The sequence below is a fragment of the Gracilinanus agilis genome, chromosome 2 (genome assembly GCF_016433145.1).
Source record: "Gracilinanus agilis isolate LMUSP501 chromosome 2, AgileGrace, whole genome shotgun sequence".
Classification (NCBI taxonomy): Eukaryota; Metazoa; Chordata; class Mammalia; order Didelphimorphia; family Didelphidae; genus Gracilinanus; species Gracilinanus agilis.
In genome coordinates this window covers 164,197,956-164,214,690 of record NC_058131.1, presented here as the reverse complement: position 1 = coordinate 164,214,690, position 16,735 = coordinate 164,197,956, and the positions used below count along the sequence as shown (strand labels likewise).

At 35.6% G+C, this 16,735-nt stretch overlaps 1 protein-coding gene across 1 annotated transcript in view; it reads right to left on the bottom strand.

The window, feature by feature from the left end:
* Positions 1-16,441, bottom strand: part of SH2D4A (SH2 domain containing 4A) — a 112,595-nt gene extending 96,154 nt beyond the window's left edge. Inside the window, exons 1-2 of the mRNA XM_044663523.1 lie at positions 16,120-16,441; positions 4,246-4,646 (exon numbers count right to left, since the gene is read on the bottom strand). Coding sequence (XP_044519458.1) covers positions 4,246-4,429 — 184 coding nt within the window. The 5' untranslated portion in view covers positions 4,430-4,646; positions 16,120-16,441. The remainder of the gene's footprint in view (positions 1-4,245; positions 4,647-16,119) is intronic.
* Positions 16,442-16,735: the final 294 nt, after the last annotated feature.

Below are 16,735 nucleotides of genomic sequence, written 5' to 3'. Positions count from 1 at the left end.
ATAGTATATTTCCAAGGTTTTTAATGTTTTTGCTATTACAAAACAGTAGTTATGAGTATTTTCGTACATAAAGAAGATGTTTTTAGTGTAAGATATTGGCCATGGAATCAATCCATCCAAGGATATAATGATTTTTAAAAATTTATTATAGAATATTGCTGTTCAAAAAGGATCCACGAGCTTAAATTTTAACCAATAATGTATTTGAGGGCAGATTTCTTCAAAGTCATGCTAACATTTAATTTTATTGTCCTTAGCTATATCTTTCATTCTACTAGGCATCCCGTAGAATCCTAATGTTTTCATTTGTATTTCTCTGATTATGAGGGAATTTGTTATCTAGTTTGTATTTTGTCCATCAAAAATTATCTGGTCATGTCCTTCGATGCACTTCATTGGGGAGTATTGCTTTTATGTGGAATTAAATGACTTGCCTAGGGTAATAATAAGTAAGTGTCTGAGGTCAATCTGAACTTTGGAAAATGAGTCTTCCTGACTCTGGTCCCTTCCATTGTGTCCACAGTGCCCACTGTGTCTATCCATTGTGTCGCGCCTAGTTTTATGCGTCATAAACCTTTGATGTCAGACATTTACCTGACATATTTCCCTCCCCCCATCAATTTCAGTTCTTTGAATTTTAAGGATATTGCTTATTATTGTGTTAATTTTTTTTAAATCTTTTAACTCTGTATGGCCAAACCCACCAGTTTTGTATTTAATAATTTCTTCCACTTTTTGCTTGATAAACATTTTCTTCCTCTCTGAAGTTGAAATAAAAGGTCTTCCCCACCCCCATTTTTAATTATTGTGGATATCATTGATTCAATTATTGTGCCACACAAAGTTATTAGACCTGGATCAAAAGGCATTTTCACCATCCAGCTATGCAATTTCCCCAACAGCTTTTATTCAATCATAACTGCATTCTCCTTTATTTTAAAGCATGCATTTATCAACAACTGTTCACATACATGAAGCAATGTAGCCTCTAGCTAGGAAGACTTGGCTTCAAGTCCCACCTGTGACAAATAGTGGCTGTGTCACCCTGAGCAAGTGACCTCTCAGTGCCGCCAGGAAATGCTCTAAGCCTAACAATTGCTAAGGAGGGGCCAAGTGGCATGGATGGAGGGAATTTCCCAATGGAGAAGTCTCTATACTAATAAAAGCCTTACTTAACACTGAGTTCTCTATTCTGCTCCCAGTGTTTTGCTAGTTTTCTTATAGTGCCAAACTTTTTAAGTGTTCAACATTCATAACATCTAAAATTTCACAGCAATAACATCTACAATTTACATAGTATTGCAAGCACTTTGTAGCTTACAAAGTTTAGATAGTAAAGCATTATTTTTCCCATTTTACTTATGAAGAAACAGAGATACAAAGAAATTGAGTGCTTTGCTCTCCATCACGCACTTAGCACAGCCTGGTCTCCTTGCCTCAAAACATCTGCCTTTTCGACACTCCTCCTAACTCTAGAAGGGACACTTATTGTTTCCAGTTTCCTTTCCGTCATTTTTTCTATTCTAGCTTCTCTACTTTTCTATATTAATTCTGCTATGGCTTAATCCAATTCCATGAAATATCTTTTGATATTTTGACTATTATTACAGTGTCTATACATTAGTTTGAGAAGTATTGAGACTTTTACTAGATTTCCTCGACCTAATCATGGCCAAGGCATAGCCTTCTCCATTTTGTTCTACCTTGATTTCTATCAAAATTGTTTATATTTGTATCTTTTGCACGTCTTTACAAGTTAATACCCAAATATTTTTATGTATTTTACTGTTATTATAAAGTTATTTCTCTCTGAAAGTTTTATTTTATTCTTGTTGGTACCTAATAGCACTGCACACTATATTTGTGGGTTTATCTTATATCCTGCTACTTTAGTCAACTTGGCAAATTTGCTAAAATTTAAAGTTTTGGTGTTGAAACCTATGATCTCAAAAATGCACTTGTGTGGAAAAACTGAATTCTCCAAGCACTGGTCTTCTGGTTTATTTTTTATTGTAGTTTCCCCCCTAATTGCATACAGAAAAATGTTTTTAACATTCGTTTTCTGATATTTCTGAGAGACAGGCATGATGTAGTGGATAGAGAAATGACTTCAGAGGGCAAAAGACATGGATTCAATTCCTGCCTTTCATATATACTCGCTATATTACCTAAATTAATTACTTAATCTCTCAATACTCCTAAGCAACTCTCAGAATTAGAAGCTACAAAGCTGTATTGGTAAAGGAAGTGTCTCCATTGGAAGTTCCAAATACCGTGACACCACAGGTCTACTTAAAAACAAAAGTCCAAACATTATTTTATCAAAAAATTATATTACATCTCCAAAAATATAGAACTTGTAAGAAAAAAAGCCAAATAATATATTCTCTAGGTGTTTTAGTTTTTCTTATCTCCCAAAACAAGAAAAGCGCATTTTTTTTAAGCTAGGAGAAATTATACAAATAACAAAGCAATTTTTTTCCTGTTCTGTGATCAGTAAGTCAGTCAATAAAACATTTAATAAATGCCTTCTATGTACTGGGTACTATGCTAAGTGCTAAAGACACACAAAGAATGGTAAAAGCCAGTCCTTAATCTCAAGAAGCTCATAGTTTAATGGAAATTACAACATTCAAACCACTATATAAAAGCAACCTAAAAATAGGAATAAATTATAAATAATTAATAGAGGAAAAAGCTTCCTAAAGTACAGCCAAGTGAAATTCATAACTTTTATTCTGAAATCCTGGGTAACTTTATCAGTTCTTTTTTCTTTCTCTCTTTTTATTAAGTTACTTAATAATAAAAGAAAATCAGTCAAATCAATAAGATGCATTCACCAGGGTATAGAGAGCACCAGGGTACATACACGGAGGGAGAAAAGGCCCAGCTCCTGACAATCCAAAGTTTATTTTTCAGACAATATGCTTATATATCTGTTATATGAAGCACCATATAAATGTGAATTAAGGTTTATAAAGCACCTTACCCACAGTTTAAATTAATAAATATTTCTTAAGCACCTACTATGTGCCAAGCACTGAGCTAATAGCTGGGGATATAAAAAGAGGCAAAAGACAGTCTTTCCTCAGGGAGCTTGCAATTCAATGGGAAAGACTTTATATATACATATGTATAATATACACACATACATACATATAAATACACAAAACAAGCTATATACTGGATAAATAGGAAATAATTAACAGAGGAAAAGCACTAGAATTAAGAGGGGTTAAAGAAGGTTTCCTTTGCTCTAGTACAATTCACAGCAATTTTACTTTTGATTTCAGTAATAATATTCTATTTTCTGATAATATAAGTATCAATGACATGAGAGTAAAAAGAAGGTGGCATCTGTGTGTCATTGAAGTTTCTGATAGGACCACGTCCTAGGCAAAGCTGTGGCTCTAATTTGTATTCAGAAGCTTGCTCTCCTCTTTGGTCAGCTGGGATTCAAATTCCCTCCAATTTGGTAGGCTTTTGGTAAAGCTTGAAATTGACCAAGAAAATGTGGTTCTGTGAAAAGGAAGTCAAAAGATCTAGATTCAAATCCTCATCCTACTACTTATTACATAGACAAGTCATTTAACCCCTTTGGACTAATCTGTAACCAGATTATCTTTGAGGTCCCTTCTAGATCTGACTCTACAATCAAATGACCCAGTTACCTGAAGTTCCCCTCAATTCACAGAGGAAATGGATCAGGTAAATTAATTAATGGGGAAGTGTCAGTGACAATGTATACCCACCCCGATTCCAAGTTCCTTTATTTTAGAAAGAGACAGGTTAGGTGTTAAGACAAAGAAATTCTTCTTATGTGGCTCTCAGAACTAAGAAATGGAAGCATTTTAAGGTGCAGAGGAGAGAGAGATTTTGGCAATGTCTTTCCCATAACCACTTTGCCTGGCACTTATCACACATGCTCCAGAGCATTCAGACCTGTACAGAAAGTCAATTTTGGTCTCAAGTATCTTCTGCTCAAGGGTGAATAACTGCCACATAAGTGCTTTTTTATGTGTACATGTACCGGTGTGAGTGCAAAGGACAAGTTGATAAATTACACTATTAAAGACCAGCTCACATGGAGTAATTTGCAACCCAACTGGAAATAGCTTCTGGCTTGCCCGGGACATGTTCCTGACTTGTCTACGATTTAAAAACAAGTCAAGTGTGCTCTTCCACCAAGGCACTCACAGAAACGAGTCCTCGCCTTCCAACAAGGAGAGCCAGGAGAGAACTTACCTTTCTTGGGTCTCGATCTCCCCGGGGATCCCGCCTCTTTTTTTTCCAGAGCTGCTTCTCTCTCTTTCCACCTGCGGATCTGCTCCTCCCTCATCTTGAGGAACAGGATTTGCTTCTGTTCTTCACTGAGCTCTGCCAACAATTCAGGATCAATGTACATGTCTGCCAGTATCTGCTTCAGCATGATGGCAGCTCCCCGACACTCCTACCCTTATGGCAAGGATCTGAGAATGGCCTCCAGACTTGGGCTCTTCCTAAACTGGTATTCGTGGAACGCCCCAAAACTTGCACGTGAGACACACACACTCTGGGGCACCAGCGGTGTAGGTATGCCTTGAGTCAGGGAAGCTGGTCTCTGTGGCTAGTCACCATCCACTCGCTCAAAGTGTCTGTCATTCGACCTGCAAGACACAACCAAAAAGGAGGCAGGTTACTTAAACCCCATGATTACAGTGTGCCGAAGTCACACTCAAACAGATTTGTAAAGAAAGAAAAAGAAAAAGCTTAGGGGGGACCACAAGGAAAAGAAAGTTGAGGCAAGTTTGGTGAGTTAGTGTTACCTTTATCCTTCTGATTTCCAGAGATAGTGTATCAAAGAAACTTACTCCAAACCAGTTGATTCCAAGAAAACAAAAAAAATTAAACAGAGGTGTGGCTTACTCCTCACTGAGCAAACATTCAGAGCCAAACCAGTCAACTATTTGGCTAACTAATAAAGAAAAAAAGTTAGAGGAAGAAAGTTCCAATTGATTCATTTTAAAAGTAACTACTTTGTGGTTACACTTAAGCATATTTCCTTTAAGTTATTACCTTAACTTATGTCCCTAACACAAGTTATATCTTAATCCTTATAGAAGAAGAAATGAAAACTAAACTATAAGACATAATTTTTACTCCTCAGGGGTACTACTAAATAATAAATATATAAATATTTCATTGATAGAAAAAATCATTTAAGTTCCACACTGACCCACTCAGGAGGTGAAAAACATAGGAAAAATATTTCTATTCTTTTGTTGTTGTTTTCAAAAAATTTGGTAACTATAAAATTTAATTCATGCTGATTCACTCTTTCACATCTATTTACACAATCAGTCACCCAAAGTTCAGTTGCTACTGGTTAATGAGCACAGACACGGTGGTAAGCCTTTTCAAACATTTACACTTTTCATGATCATTTTAATGAATGTCTGCACAAGCCTTATTTCTTTAGTTGTTGGTTTTTTTTTTTTAAATTTTGAATTGGCTTTCTAAAGTTATCTTTTTTTTTTTTATAACACCAACATTTCTTTCTCTCTCTCTCGGTTCCTTCCAGAGATCTATCCCTTAGAACAAAACATTTAAAAAACAAAAGAGAAAAAGATCAGCAAAACCAATTGATAGATTGGGAAAAGTGTTCCACACTTAGTACTCAATGGTCTATAGAGATGGACCTCCATTTTGGGGGGGGGGTGGATATGTCTGTCTCAAGTTTGTTGTTTCTTAATATTCTAATTTTCCAAACAGTAATATTCTATTAAATTCATATGTCACAGGCAACTGGGTAGATAGAGAGTCAGGCCTGGAAAGAGAAGGACCTGATATGGCCTCAAATATGGCCTCAGACACTTTCTAGTTGTGTGATCTTGGACAAATCACTTAACTCAAAGTCCTTAAAACCATTTTTCCTCTTAGATCTGATACTTAGTATTGACTTTAAGACAAAAAGTAAGGGTTTAAAAATTCATACACCACAATTTGTTTAGCTATTCTCTAATTGATGTGTATCTAGTTTGTTTCTGATTCTTTGCTATCACAAAAAAATACTAATATAAATATTTTGGTATATATGGAGCTTAAAAAATGTGAACTCCTTGGACATATATGATCAGCTGGGAAACATTTAGGTCAAAAGATATTGACATTTTAGTCTCTTAATTTGTATAATTTCAAACCTTTTCAAAATAATAATAACAATTTGCAGCTCCACCAGCAATGTATCAGTATGCCTCTCTTTCCACAACCCCTCCAAGACATCCCCATCTTTAGTCATCTTTCACAGTTTGCTGGTTGTGAGGTGAAATTCCTAGGTTTTAATTTTTTTTCATTTCTCTTATTAATTATTTTGAATATTCATTCATATATCTATTAGCTGCTATTTGTCTGCAATTCTTTATTTGAGAAATATTTGTTTATATTCTTTGACCGTTTGTCTATTAGAGATTGCTGGAACTTTCTTATCAAGTTTAATGACAGGCTATATAAGCCATTGCATACCAAAGTTCCCTTTTTATTGTTATAGTATTTTCTGTTTTTAAAAAGCTTGCCGATACTTTTTTTTAATATGAAGGTCACTTTCTAATGATTTTATTGACCTCAAGAATATTCCTTTTAACAAGGAAATATAGTTAAGCAAAACAAATCAACATAATGGCCAAGCATGTTTAACAACTTTTGACTCTTACTGCACCTACCACCTCTCAGCAGAGGTGGGAGGCATGCTTTATCATCCATATTCTCAGGTCATCATTGATGCACTGATCAGAGTCCTGTTGTCTTTCAGCCTAATAAACATTTATTCTTAAGAACTAAGAGGATATAGGAGTGCCCTTCTTCAAGATATACTTTACAAGATATATGCAAGAATTTGAACTTTGGAAATCAATGAGAAAATAATAGGCAGATTTGCTAGGAATAGAGACTGAGCCTGTGATTTCATTTGTAGGTAGGGAATGTCTGAATTAAAAAACTCCATTTCTCAATGCAGGTCAGCACCTTCTCTGAAATTCAGAGCCCAAGAGTAGCCTAAAGCAAGGAGAAGTTAAATCATTTGTTCAAAGTAACATTAACAATAATGTGAGAGAGGCAGGACTTGAATATGGGTCTTCCTGGCTTTATGGCCCACTCTTTGCCCCTTAGCCCACACTATCTTTTTTATCTGAATTAGAATTGTTTGCTTTACTGCAGAGTCCTTGAAAGAGTGAGGTCCCTTAGTTTATATCCCCCCCAAATATACGCCCTCCCAAAATCCCAACAACTTTTCAGAAATATTCATATTCCTTGAAATGAGTCACACCTGCATAATATACAAAGATGCTCTCATTTCTTACAAAGATCACAGAATTTGGAATTGTAAGGGATTATTTATGCTGATTCCAACATTTTACCAACCCAAAGATGGCAGGTGACTTGTTCAAAGTTAGAAAGCTAAAATTACTTTACAGAACCAAATTTAGAACCTATGTTCTCTAATTTCCAATCCATTGAAAGACATAGATACCTCTGACAAAGGTAGACTTGGATGACCCTAAAGCCCAGGCCTATTATTTAATGTCTACAGGGGTCTTATAGGAAAGCTTGCTCATCTGAAAGGAGTATGTGGGTATCCAAGGAGGATGAGCATCTCTGGTGTGAGGGCTTGCTAATCCTTTTCAGAGCTGTTCATCCACCTTTAGTGGCCACCTGGCACTCAATTCTCATTTGTGGCTCCAAGAAGCTTTAGAATGCACAGTGGTCACACCTGGGTAAACCATCTCAGCAGATGCACTTAAACCAGGTTGAGGGTAACCAATGGGCCACAGCCCTTCAGTGAGTTAGGGAAGTGTCTGCTTCAAGCATGTAAAAACTTCCCCCAATGGAATGGGTGGATGAGAACAATTTATTCTGATGGCCATGAAAGTGACTAAAACTGGTATTGTGGAGCTCTTAAGAGCCTGGTTAGACATCAAAGATGCCAAAGTCATCCACTGCATTCTGGATCAATACCAGTTGTCCTGATTTTTATCTTGCCACTGAATTTAAATAATTCTAAAAAAGAGAGTGAGGCCGATGACTTTGTGCAATTCTGCCTCACTTAATTCCAATTCATGCACAAGTCAAGAAATCATCTTATGATGTCATTGGTGGCCTTCTTCAAAAATGAAGGGCAAACAATAAGAAAGCTAAGAAAAGAGATCAAGTGTCAAAATACACTGCTGATTACTGTGTCATAATAATAGATACAAATATAACATTTTAAAGTTTGCAAAAGTCCTTTCTACATAATAGGTGTCCCCAAAGACTCAAGCTTAAAGCTTTTGAGGTTATTTTGTATTATATTAGTTGAGCCTCATAAAATCCCTATGAGATACGTACTACAAGCATTATTATCACTATTTACAGATGAAGAAACTGAGGGTCACAGTAGTTAAAATGACTTGCCCATTGTGAGATTCCTTGTTAAGTTTGAGAGACAGGATAGAAACTGAGGTCTTCCTTATTCTATTATGCCATGTTGTTCCTCCAACTTAAGGTGGAGGTAGGGAGTTGAGGGGGAATAGCAGCTATTGCAACTTATGGTTATGATACTCTATATTTCTAAGTTTCTTTATTTTTTAAAAGCTGTCACATATATGATTTCATTTGTGCCTCTTAATCAGGTAACATATATTACTCTCATTTTTAAGTGGAGAAAACAGACATAAAGAGATTCAATGGGAAAGTCACACAATATGTTTACTTAGAGCTAAGGCTAGAATACATTCACATCTTGATTTTGCAGTCTGTAACTGGCTCTTTTCAAAGCCACCCAATTCAATTCTACCTTTTGCAAAAAATCCTTCCCAACCCCCCTTAATGCTAGTGGCTTCCCTCACTTGATTATGTCTCATTTATTCTGCATATATTTTGTATTTACATAGTTATTTGCATCTTGTCTCCTTCATTGGACTGTGAACTCATAAAGAGCAGGGATTGCATTTTTTGGGAGCCCCAAGGCTTAGCACAGTGCCTTAGGCACTTAATAAATGTTTATTGACTGACTGTTCAGCTTTTTTCCTTATAGTGATTGTCAGACCCAGAAGATACTCTCCTAGGAATTCAAGGAGGCATTGAGTAGATGAATAAGGAGTTAGCTCATATTCTTATCCTTACTATGACCTCCACTGTCCCAAAGTGTAAAAAGTTTCACACTTACAGTCATCTCTGGCCTATCATTTGGAAACCATTTCTGACCATAGGGATGACATTAGCCAAAAAAAAAAATTTTAATAGTTAATTAATACTTAATAGTATCAGTCAAGAAAGAATTGAAAGGAAAATTATTAGTTCATTGTTGAATCCTACCTGCTTAAGTAGACTTAAAAATGTCCAATTCAGAAAAAAAAACTGTCCAATTCTTTTTTTGGTTAGATTTAATTTTTCTATCATAGCAATTCTCAAAAACCAACTGTAGAGATATAGAACAGGGTTTCTTAATCTAGGGTCTGGAATGGGGGATTCATGGAGAAATTCAAGAGGGTCTGTGAACTTGGATGGAAAAATTATATTTCATTTTTTGTAAATTAATTTTTTTATTCAACAGCAACCTACCTTTTCTTTCTTTCACCTCTTCTCCAGTGTAGAAAGAAAGAAAAAGAGTATCGTGTTACAAACATGTATGATCAAGCAAAAGAAAATTCCTGAAAATTGGCTATGTCCAAAAATATTTTTCAATCTGCACTTTGAACCTATTACCTCTCTATCAGGAGGAGGGCAGCATGCTTTAGCATGTGTACTTGGGAATCATAGTCATTTTGCTGATCAGAATTTCTAAGATTTTCAGAGTTGTTTGTCACCACATAAGAATTCTGGTTCTGATCCTCTCACTCTTCATCAGTCTATAAGCCTTCCAAAGTTTATCTGAAACCACCTGCTCTATTATTTCTTGCAGTACACTAATATTTCATCACATTTATATACCATAATTTGTTCAACTACTGCCCAATTGGTTGTGTCCCCTCAGCATTCCAATTCTTAGCTACCACAAAAATAGCTGCTAAAATATTTCGTGCATCTTTTCGTTAAAGTGTGTTTCAATTCAGACTTAATTCTCCCGTAATCTACCCTTCCAGTAATTTTCCCTTCTCTTTTCCTTCTGATTTCTGTACCTAACTCTGTGACTATGTGTGCGTGTAATTTTGTGTCTTTGACTAGTAAAGATTCTAATAAAGTTCAAGTATCATATACTTGAACATATCATATATACATCCTTTTTGTTTATATGGGTTTCTTTTTTGTGGACCTGATTATGTGAGATAATTTCCCCCCTCCTTCTCCCTTTTCCCCTTCCTAGTGCATGCTTCTTCCCTTCTTTCCATTCTTCTTTCAAAATTATAGCAAAACCAAATCACTTCTGGATATTCTGTTATACTTTCTCTATGACCCCTGATGCTGAGAGGATTCTGGGGAAATGTATATATCATCTCCTCATATCAAAATGTATGCAGTTTGTCATTTATTTCTTATGATAGTTCATGCATATTTGCTTTTTTATGTTTCTCTTGACTCCTATGATTGTGCTTCAAAGTTTCTATATACTTCTAGTCTTTTCATCAGAAATGTTTGGAAGGTCTTTATTTCATTTTCTCTTAGTAGGATACTATTCAGTTTTTCTGGGAAAGTTTTTCAGTTATAGTTCTATATATTTTGCTTTCTGGAATATCAAATTTCAAACTCTCTGATCTTTTTATAGTTATGGCAGCTAAATCATGCGTGGTCCTGACTGTGGCTCCTTAGTACCTGAACCCTTTCTTTCTGGCTGCTTGCAGTATTTTTTTGTTTGACCTAGAAACTCTGAAATTTGCTCTTGGGAGTTTTCATTTGGGGGTTTCGTTCAGAAGGCAACTGATATATTCTTTCTATTTCTATTTTGCTTTCTAGTACTAAGAGATTTGGACAGTTTTATGAATTATTGAAATATAATGTGTAGGCTTTGTCCAATGATTAAACTCTTGTCAATCTGTTTCCTAGGTTAGTTGTTTTTATAATGAGATATTATATGTTTTTCTAACATTTTAATTGTTTTAGTTTGTTTCAATATTTCTTGTTGTTTCATGGAGTCATTGTCCTCTATATGGAATATTTGAAGTTGCTTGTGTTTGGTTTTATACTTCATGTGCCAAGCTAATGATTCTCTTTCCAATTCTTTTTTCCATAACTCTCATTTCTTTTCTATTTTTTTCCTCTTGCGCTCTCATTTTATTTAAAAAAATTTAACTCTATTTTGAAAAAATTATGCTTTTAAAGGTCTAATTTCTCAAATATATAAAGAACTAAGTCAAATTTATAAGAATCCAAGTCATTCCCCAATTGATAAATGGTCAAAGGATATGAATAGGTAGTTTTCAGATAAAGAAATCAAAGTTATCAATAATCACATGAAAAAATGTTCTAAATCCCACTTAATTAGAGAAATGCAAATTAAAACAACCCTGAGGTATCACCTCACACCTAGCAGATTGGCCAATATGACAGTAAAGGAAAACAATAAATGTTGGAGGGAATGTCGCAAAATTGGGACACTAAAAGCATTGCTGATGGAGTTGTGAAATGATTCAACAATTGTAGAGGGCAATTTGGAATTATGCTCAAAGGCCTATAAAAGAATACATAGCTTTTGATTCAGTAATACCACTACTAGGTCTATATCTCAAAGCAATTTAAAAAATGAGAAAGGACCTGTTTATACAAAAATATTTATAGCTGCTCTTTTTGTAGTGGCAAAGGATTGGAAACTAAAGGGATGTTCCTCAATTTGGGAGTGGCTGAACAAAATGTTGTATATGATGGTGATGGAATACTATTGTGCCATAAGGAATGATGAACAGGATGATTTCAGAAAAAACTAGAAAGATCTACATGAACTGATGCAGTGTGAAATAAGGAGAATCAGGAGAACATTATACACAGTAATTGCAATACTGTGGAACGATCAAATGTGATAGATTTTGCTACTAACAGCAATGCAATGATCCAGGACAGTTCTGAAGACTTATAAAAAAGAATGCTATCTACCTCCAGAGATAGAACTATTGGAGTAGAAATGCAGATGAAAACATTTGATTTATCACTTGTTTATATGGGTATATAATTTGGGGTTTGGGTTCTATAAGATTATTTGCTTTCAAAAATGAATAATATGGAAATATATTTTACATGATAATACATGTATAACAGATTGAATTTCTTGTCAAAGGAGGGGAGAGGAAAAGAAGGAGACAATATCTATCATATAACTTTGGAAAATGTGGAAATTTTAAAAAATAAAAAATTTTTTAAAGAAAATAAATAAAAAAAAACTTATGCTTTATCTCTTTTAGGAATTCTAGTTTTATTTGTGCCTAAGCTGTATGTTTATCTTGTACATTCTCTAGAGTCATTCTTTACTAGTTTTGTATTTTGAGGTTCCCTATTATCATAACAGTTTTGAAAAAGGGAATTTTTTAATGGCAAAGTTCTTATTGTGTTTGCTTACTCTTCCGGCCTAGTTCCTGACTCTAGATTTTATGCTAGGTCCAAGCTCTTCTGTTGTGTAATTCCATGACCTCAGGGAGAACTCTGGTAGAAACCAGCAAGCTTTCATTGCTCTCAATGTGTTATGATTCCAGACAAAATCTGATTCAATGTCCTTTTGGTTTGAGCTCTAAAAGTTCTTGACTGGGGTTTGGATCTAAGCAAGACAACTGTGGCTTGTCTTATTTGATTTCCAATAGCCTGATGTTCTACTCAATCACAATCATTTACTGGAAGGTTCTGCTTGTTCAGTGACAGAATTGCATGTTCACTTCAGTCTGGGATTCCAGTCCTGGTTATTCTGATGCAAGTTCCAAAGTGTGCTAGAAGTTGGAAATGAGACCCCACTCCCCTTCTGGAGTCAGAAGCTCCCAGTTGATGCTCCCAGTTGGACTTGCTTCATGCTTGGAACACAGCCCATGGCCTCCATAACCACTTCTTACTCTGGGTTCTATCCTGATGTGCATGTCCCCTTCTCAGGCAACCCTGGAAAGAGCTGCAGCTATACCTGACACATTCCACTTTAGCTCTCACTGTGCTAGATCTAGGACCTCTTTATCATGCCTGGTGCACAGACTTTCCTTGTACTGGCATGTTCCAAGTCCATTGTTGCGTAGATTTCATCCACAATGCCCACAGTGGTCTCATCTGTCTCTCTGTGGCAACCTTGGCTAGAAAAACTAGCCTTTTTCTTGGATTTCCCAATCAGGACTCAATTTGGCACATTTTCTATATCTATTTGAATGAACATAGGTTAGAGCCTAGTTGTACTTCCTCTTGATACCTATCCAGCTTGGTTTTGCTACTCTTATGCCTTTATTTTCACTAATGTCTAACTTAAATGAACATTCCCTTTGATTATGAATTTTTAAAAATAATTTTCAGGGAAGTGATACATAGATTTTTTCAAGACTAACAAAAGGGTTCATGACACAAAAAAGGCTAAGAACTTCTAGATGAAAAGTTTTCACATTTATAGAGGAAATAACCATGGTGAGAGTAAGGGAAGGAAATAAGCATTTATATAATACTCTATTTGTTGAGCACTGTGTTTAGCATCTTTAAAAAAATCAATTCATTGGATCCTTACAACAACTTTTTGTGTCAAGTAATTTTATTATACTCGTTTTGCAATTGAGGAAATTGAGGCAAACAGAGTTTAAATCACTTGGTCAAGGTCATATGGCTACCTAGTATTTGAGGCCAGATTTGAACTCAAGTTTTCCTGACTCTAGGGCCAGCACTCTCTTTACCTTTTTTTTTTTTTAATTTTTTAAACAACCCTTATCATTCTTCTGCCTCAGAACCAATACATAGTCTTGATTGTGAGGCAAAAGACAAGGGTTGTTTAAAAAATTAAAAAAAAAAAAAAAAGTAAATCTGAAAGAAAAAAAGCCCCAACTGTCAAAGGGAGAAGATAAAGGAATCTCTGTCAGAAAGAAACAGTATCTCCCATGGCATTGTATACCAAATCACCAATTATTCCTCTTGAAATTGTAATCAATGAAAGCAAACAGACTAGTCAATGGGGCTTTTTTGGCTGTGGCTATATATCAAGCATGCAAAATAGATAATTATGCCAAAGTTTAAGAGAAGGGGAAGGCTGTGTGTTCTACTTTATCTGGTGGGTTAAACTATAAGCCCTAATCATTCAATGTGTCTTTTAAAAGTAGAATTATCAGCAACTAGGTAGTGCAGTGCATACTGGGAGTCAGGAAGACCTGAGTTTGAATTTCCTCTAAAAAATTACTAGCTGTGTGACCCTGAGCAAATCATTTAATCTCTGTGAGCCTCAGTTTCCTCATCTATAAAATGCTGATAAGAGTAACACCCACCTCCCAGTATTGTTTTAAGGATGAAATGAGATAATATGTGTTAAGTGTTTTGCAAACCTTCAAATCTTATATAGTCAATTGTCATCTTCATTGCATATTGGAAAAAATGCTGGATTTGGAGTCAGTGGACTTGGGTTTGAATTTGACTTCTATGCCTTCCTATCTTAAACAAGTCAGATAATTTCTATAAGCTTCAGTTCCTTCATCTAGAAAGTTAGGGGGCTGAATTCAATGACCTCTAAGATCTTTTAATGCTCTAAAGATATGATTCTATAACAAGTACCTTTGTCTAGAAGTATGTAGAGAGAACAAGCAGGAATGAAAAGGGAAAATTTTAACAGGACATCCATGTCAACCACTTTATCATTCACATATATATGACCTACCTACATACCTTCAGAAAATACAGATGCTTATTTATTGAATAAGTTTCTGAAACCTGCTTTTTCCTCTCTAATTCTACAGACTTCCTAATTCCCTTGCCCCAGTTTCAATTATCTTCTACTTTATGCATTCATTTGTTCATTCATTCATTTAACATTTATTAACCCTGGTGTTGGAGGACACTGAAAGATAATTAAGAATGGGATTCTGTTTCTTACATTAACTCCTTTCATTCAAATTAATCTATCCAAATAATTTCTTTGTTTTATTTTTGTGGGGTGGGAGGGTCTGGGACTGTGAGTTTTAAAATTCTATATAAGGAACTCTTATGTGGAAAGTCCATCCACTGTTGCAAATATCTTTTTAAAACTATAATATTAATACCATGGGTTTATATATTTTTTCCAGGGATCTCAAATGACACCTCAGTCCTTATAACTGTCTTGTGAATAATGTGCATTGCATAAATGATTCACTAAATAACTATAGATAAATTACTTGAATCCTTTGTGTCTTAGTTTCCCTACTTATTAATAAAAATGAGCAGTCATTATCTTTCCACAAGACCTGAGATAGTCAAGAGAAGAGAACAATTATAAGATTTTTAAAATAGTTTCAAGAATATCATTGGCTGTGTGACCTCAGAAAAGTCATTTAACAGAATGTTAACAGGCCCTCAGTTTCTTCAAAGGTCAAATGAGAACATTTATTAAATATCTACTGTGAAACTTCACTGTGGAAGGTAGGTTCTGGGAATCTGTTAAGGTAGGATGGAGTATGACAAAGAACACTGCCTCTGACCTTTCCTAACTGCATAAACTCAAACAGAACAACTACAAAAAATTAAAAATATTTAAAAATATAAAATATTAAAAATATCACTGACTTTGTCCATAGACAAGGCATTTAACAAAACCTTCCAAGGTTTCATTTTCCTCCTCTGCAAAAATGATCAGGTTAAACTAAATTATTTTCAAGACTCCCTCCTGCTCAAAAATGTTGGTATGCTACGAAATAGGAAGAGAATGACATTTACATTTTTATAGTATTTACCAGATACCTATGGTGAGAAGAGACATTTAAAAATAAGGAAAGAGACCTGTGACTAACAATGGTTTTTCCCCACTCTGATTTCTCGACCCACTGAAGTATTCTGCCAAGGTTTCCAGTTAGGGAATTGGAAGGTGATCCTGGGCTCTGGAATGTCACAGTCATGGAGCTTAAGCTTTGACAGATCAAAGTAAGGTGGAAAGGCTTCAAGGACAGCCAGCAGAGGCCCGAGTATCTGCAGCCCCACAATTCTAAATCAAGTGTCTTCCCTTGATTCAAGAAGAAAGTAAACAATTACCCACATTCAGGTACTCACCTGTCTTTTCTAGGATTAGGATCAATTCATAGAACAGAAATCAAGTCAAAGGAGATAGAGACTTTCCTTCAATCCTCGCCTCTGCACCTTTTCTCTCTCTCTCTCTTTTTTTTTTCAGGATTTTAATTTGTTATTCTGCATTTGACAGATACCCACAAACGCCTACATTTCCACATGCAAGAATTAAGGATTGTATAGGAAACCGCAAGTCTATTCATACAGTTAATTTGCTTCTCCCCTCTCCACCTTCACACTCCTCTTTCTAAAGTAAATTCTAATCTATAACCCCGAGAACTCAGAATCTACCAGGCTGTTGTGACGAATGTGCAACCTTTAAATTGAGGTAAATTTAGCTTACAGATGGACAGTCACCCAAGAAATGGGTTCAAATCCCTCCTCTGACACAAACTGGCTAGTGTATCCAACCAGGCAAAGGTGCCATCTCAAGCACCTTCATTGCCACCCCAGGGCACCTAGCGGGTGACCTTCCAGATAGAGAAAGTCCTGAAGCTGCCCGCCTGGGGCCCATTGGCTTTCTTGGGCATTCCGCCCCCGCCACTCGTTCCCAAGGGGCTTGGCCCCCAGCCTGAGAACACCGCCCACGGCCCGATGGCCC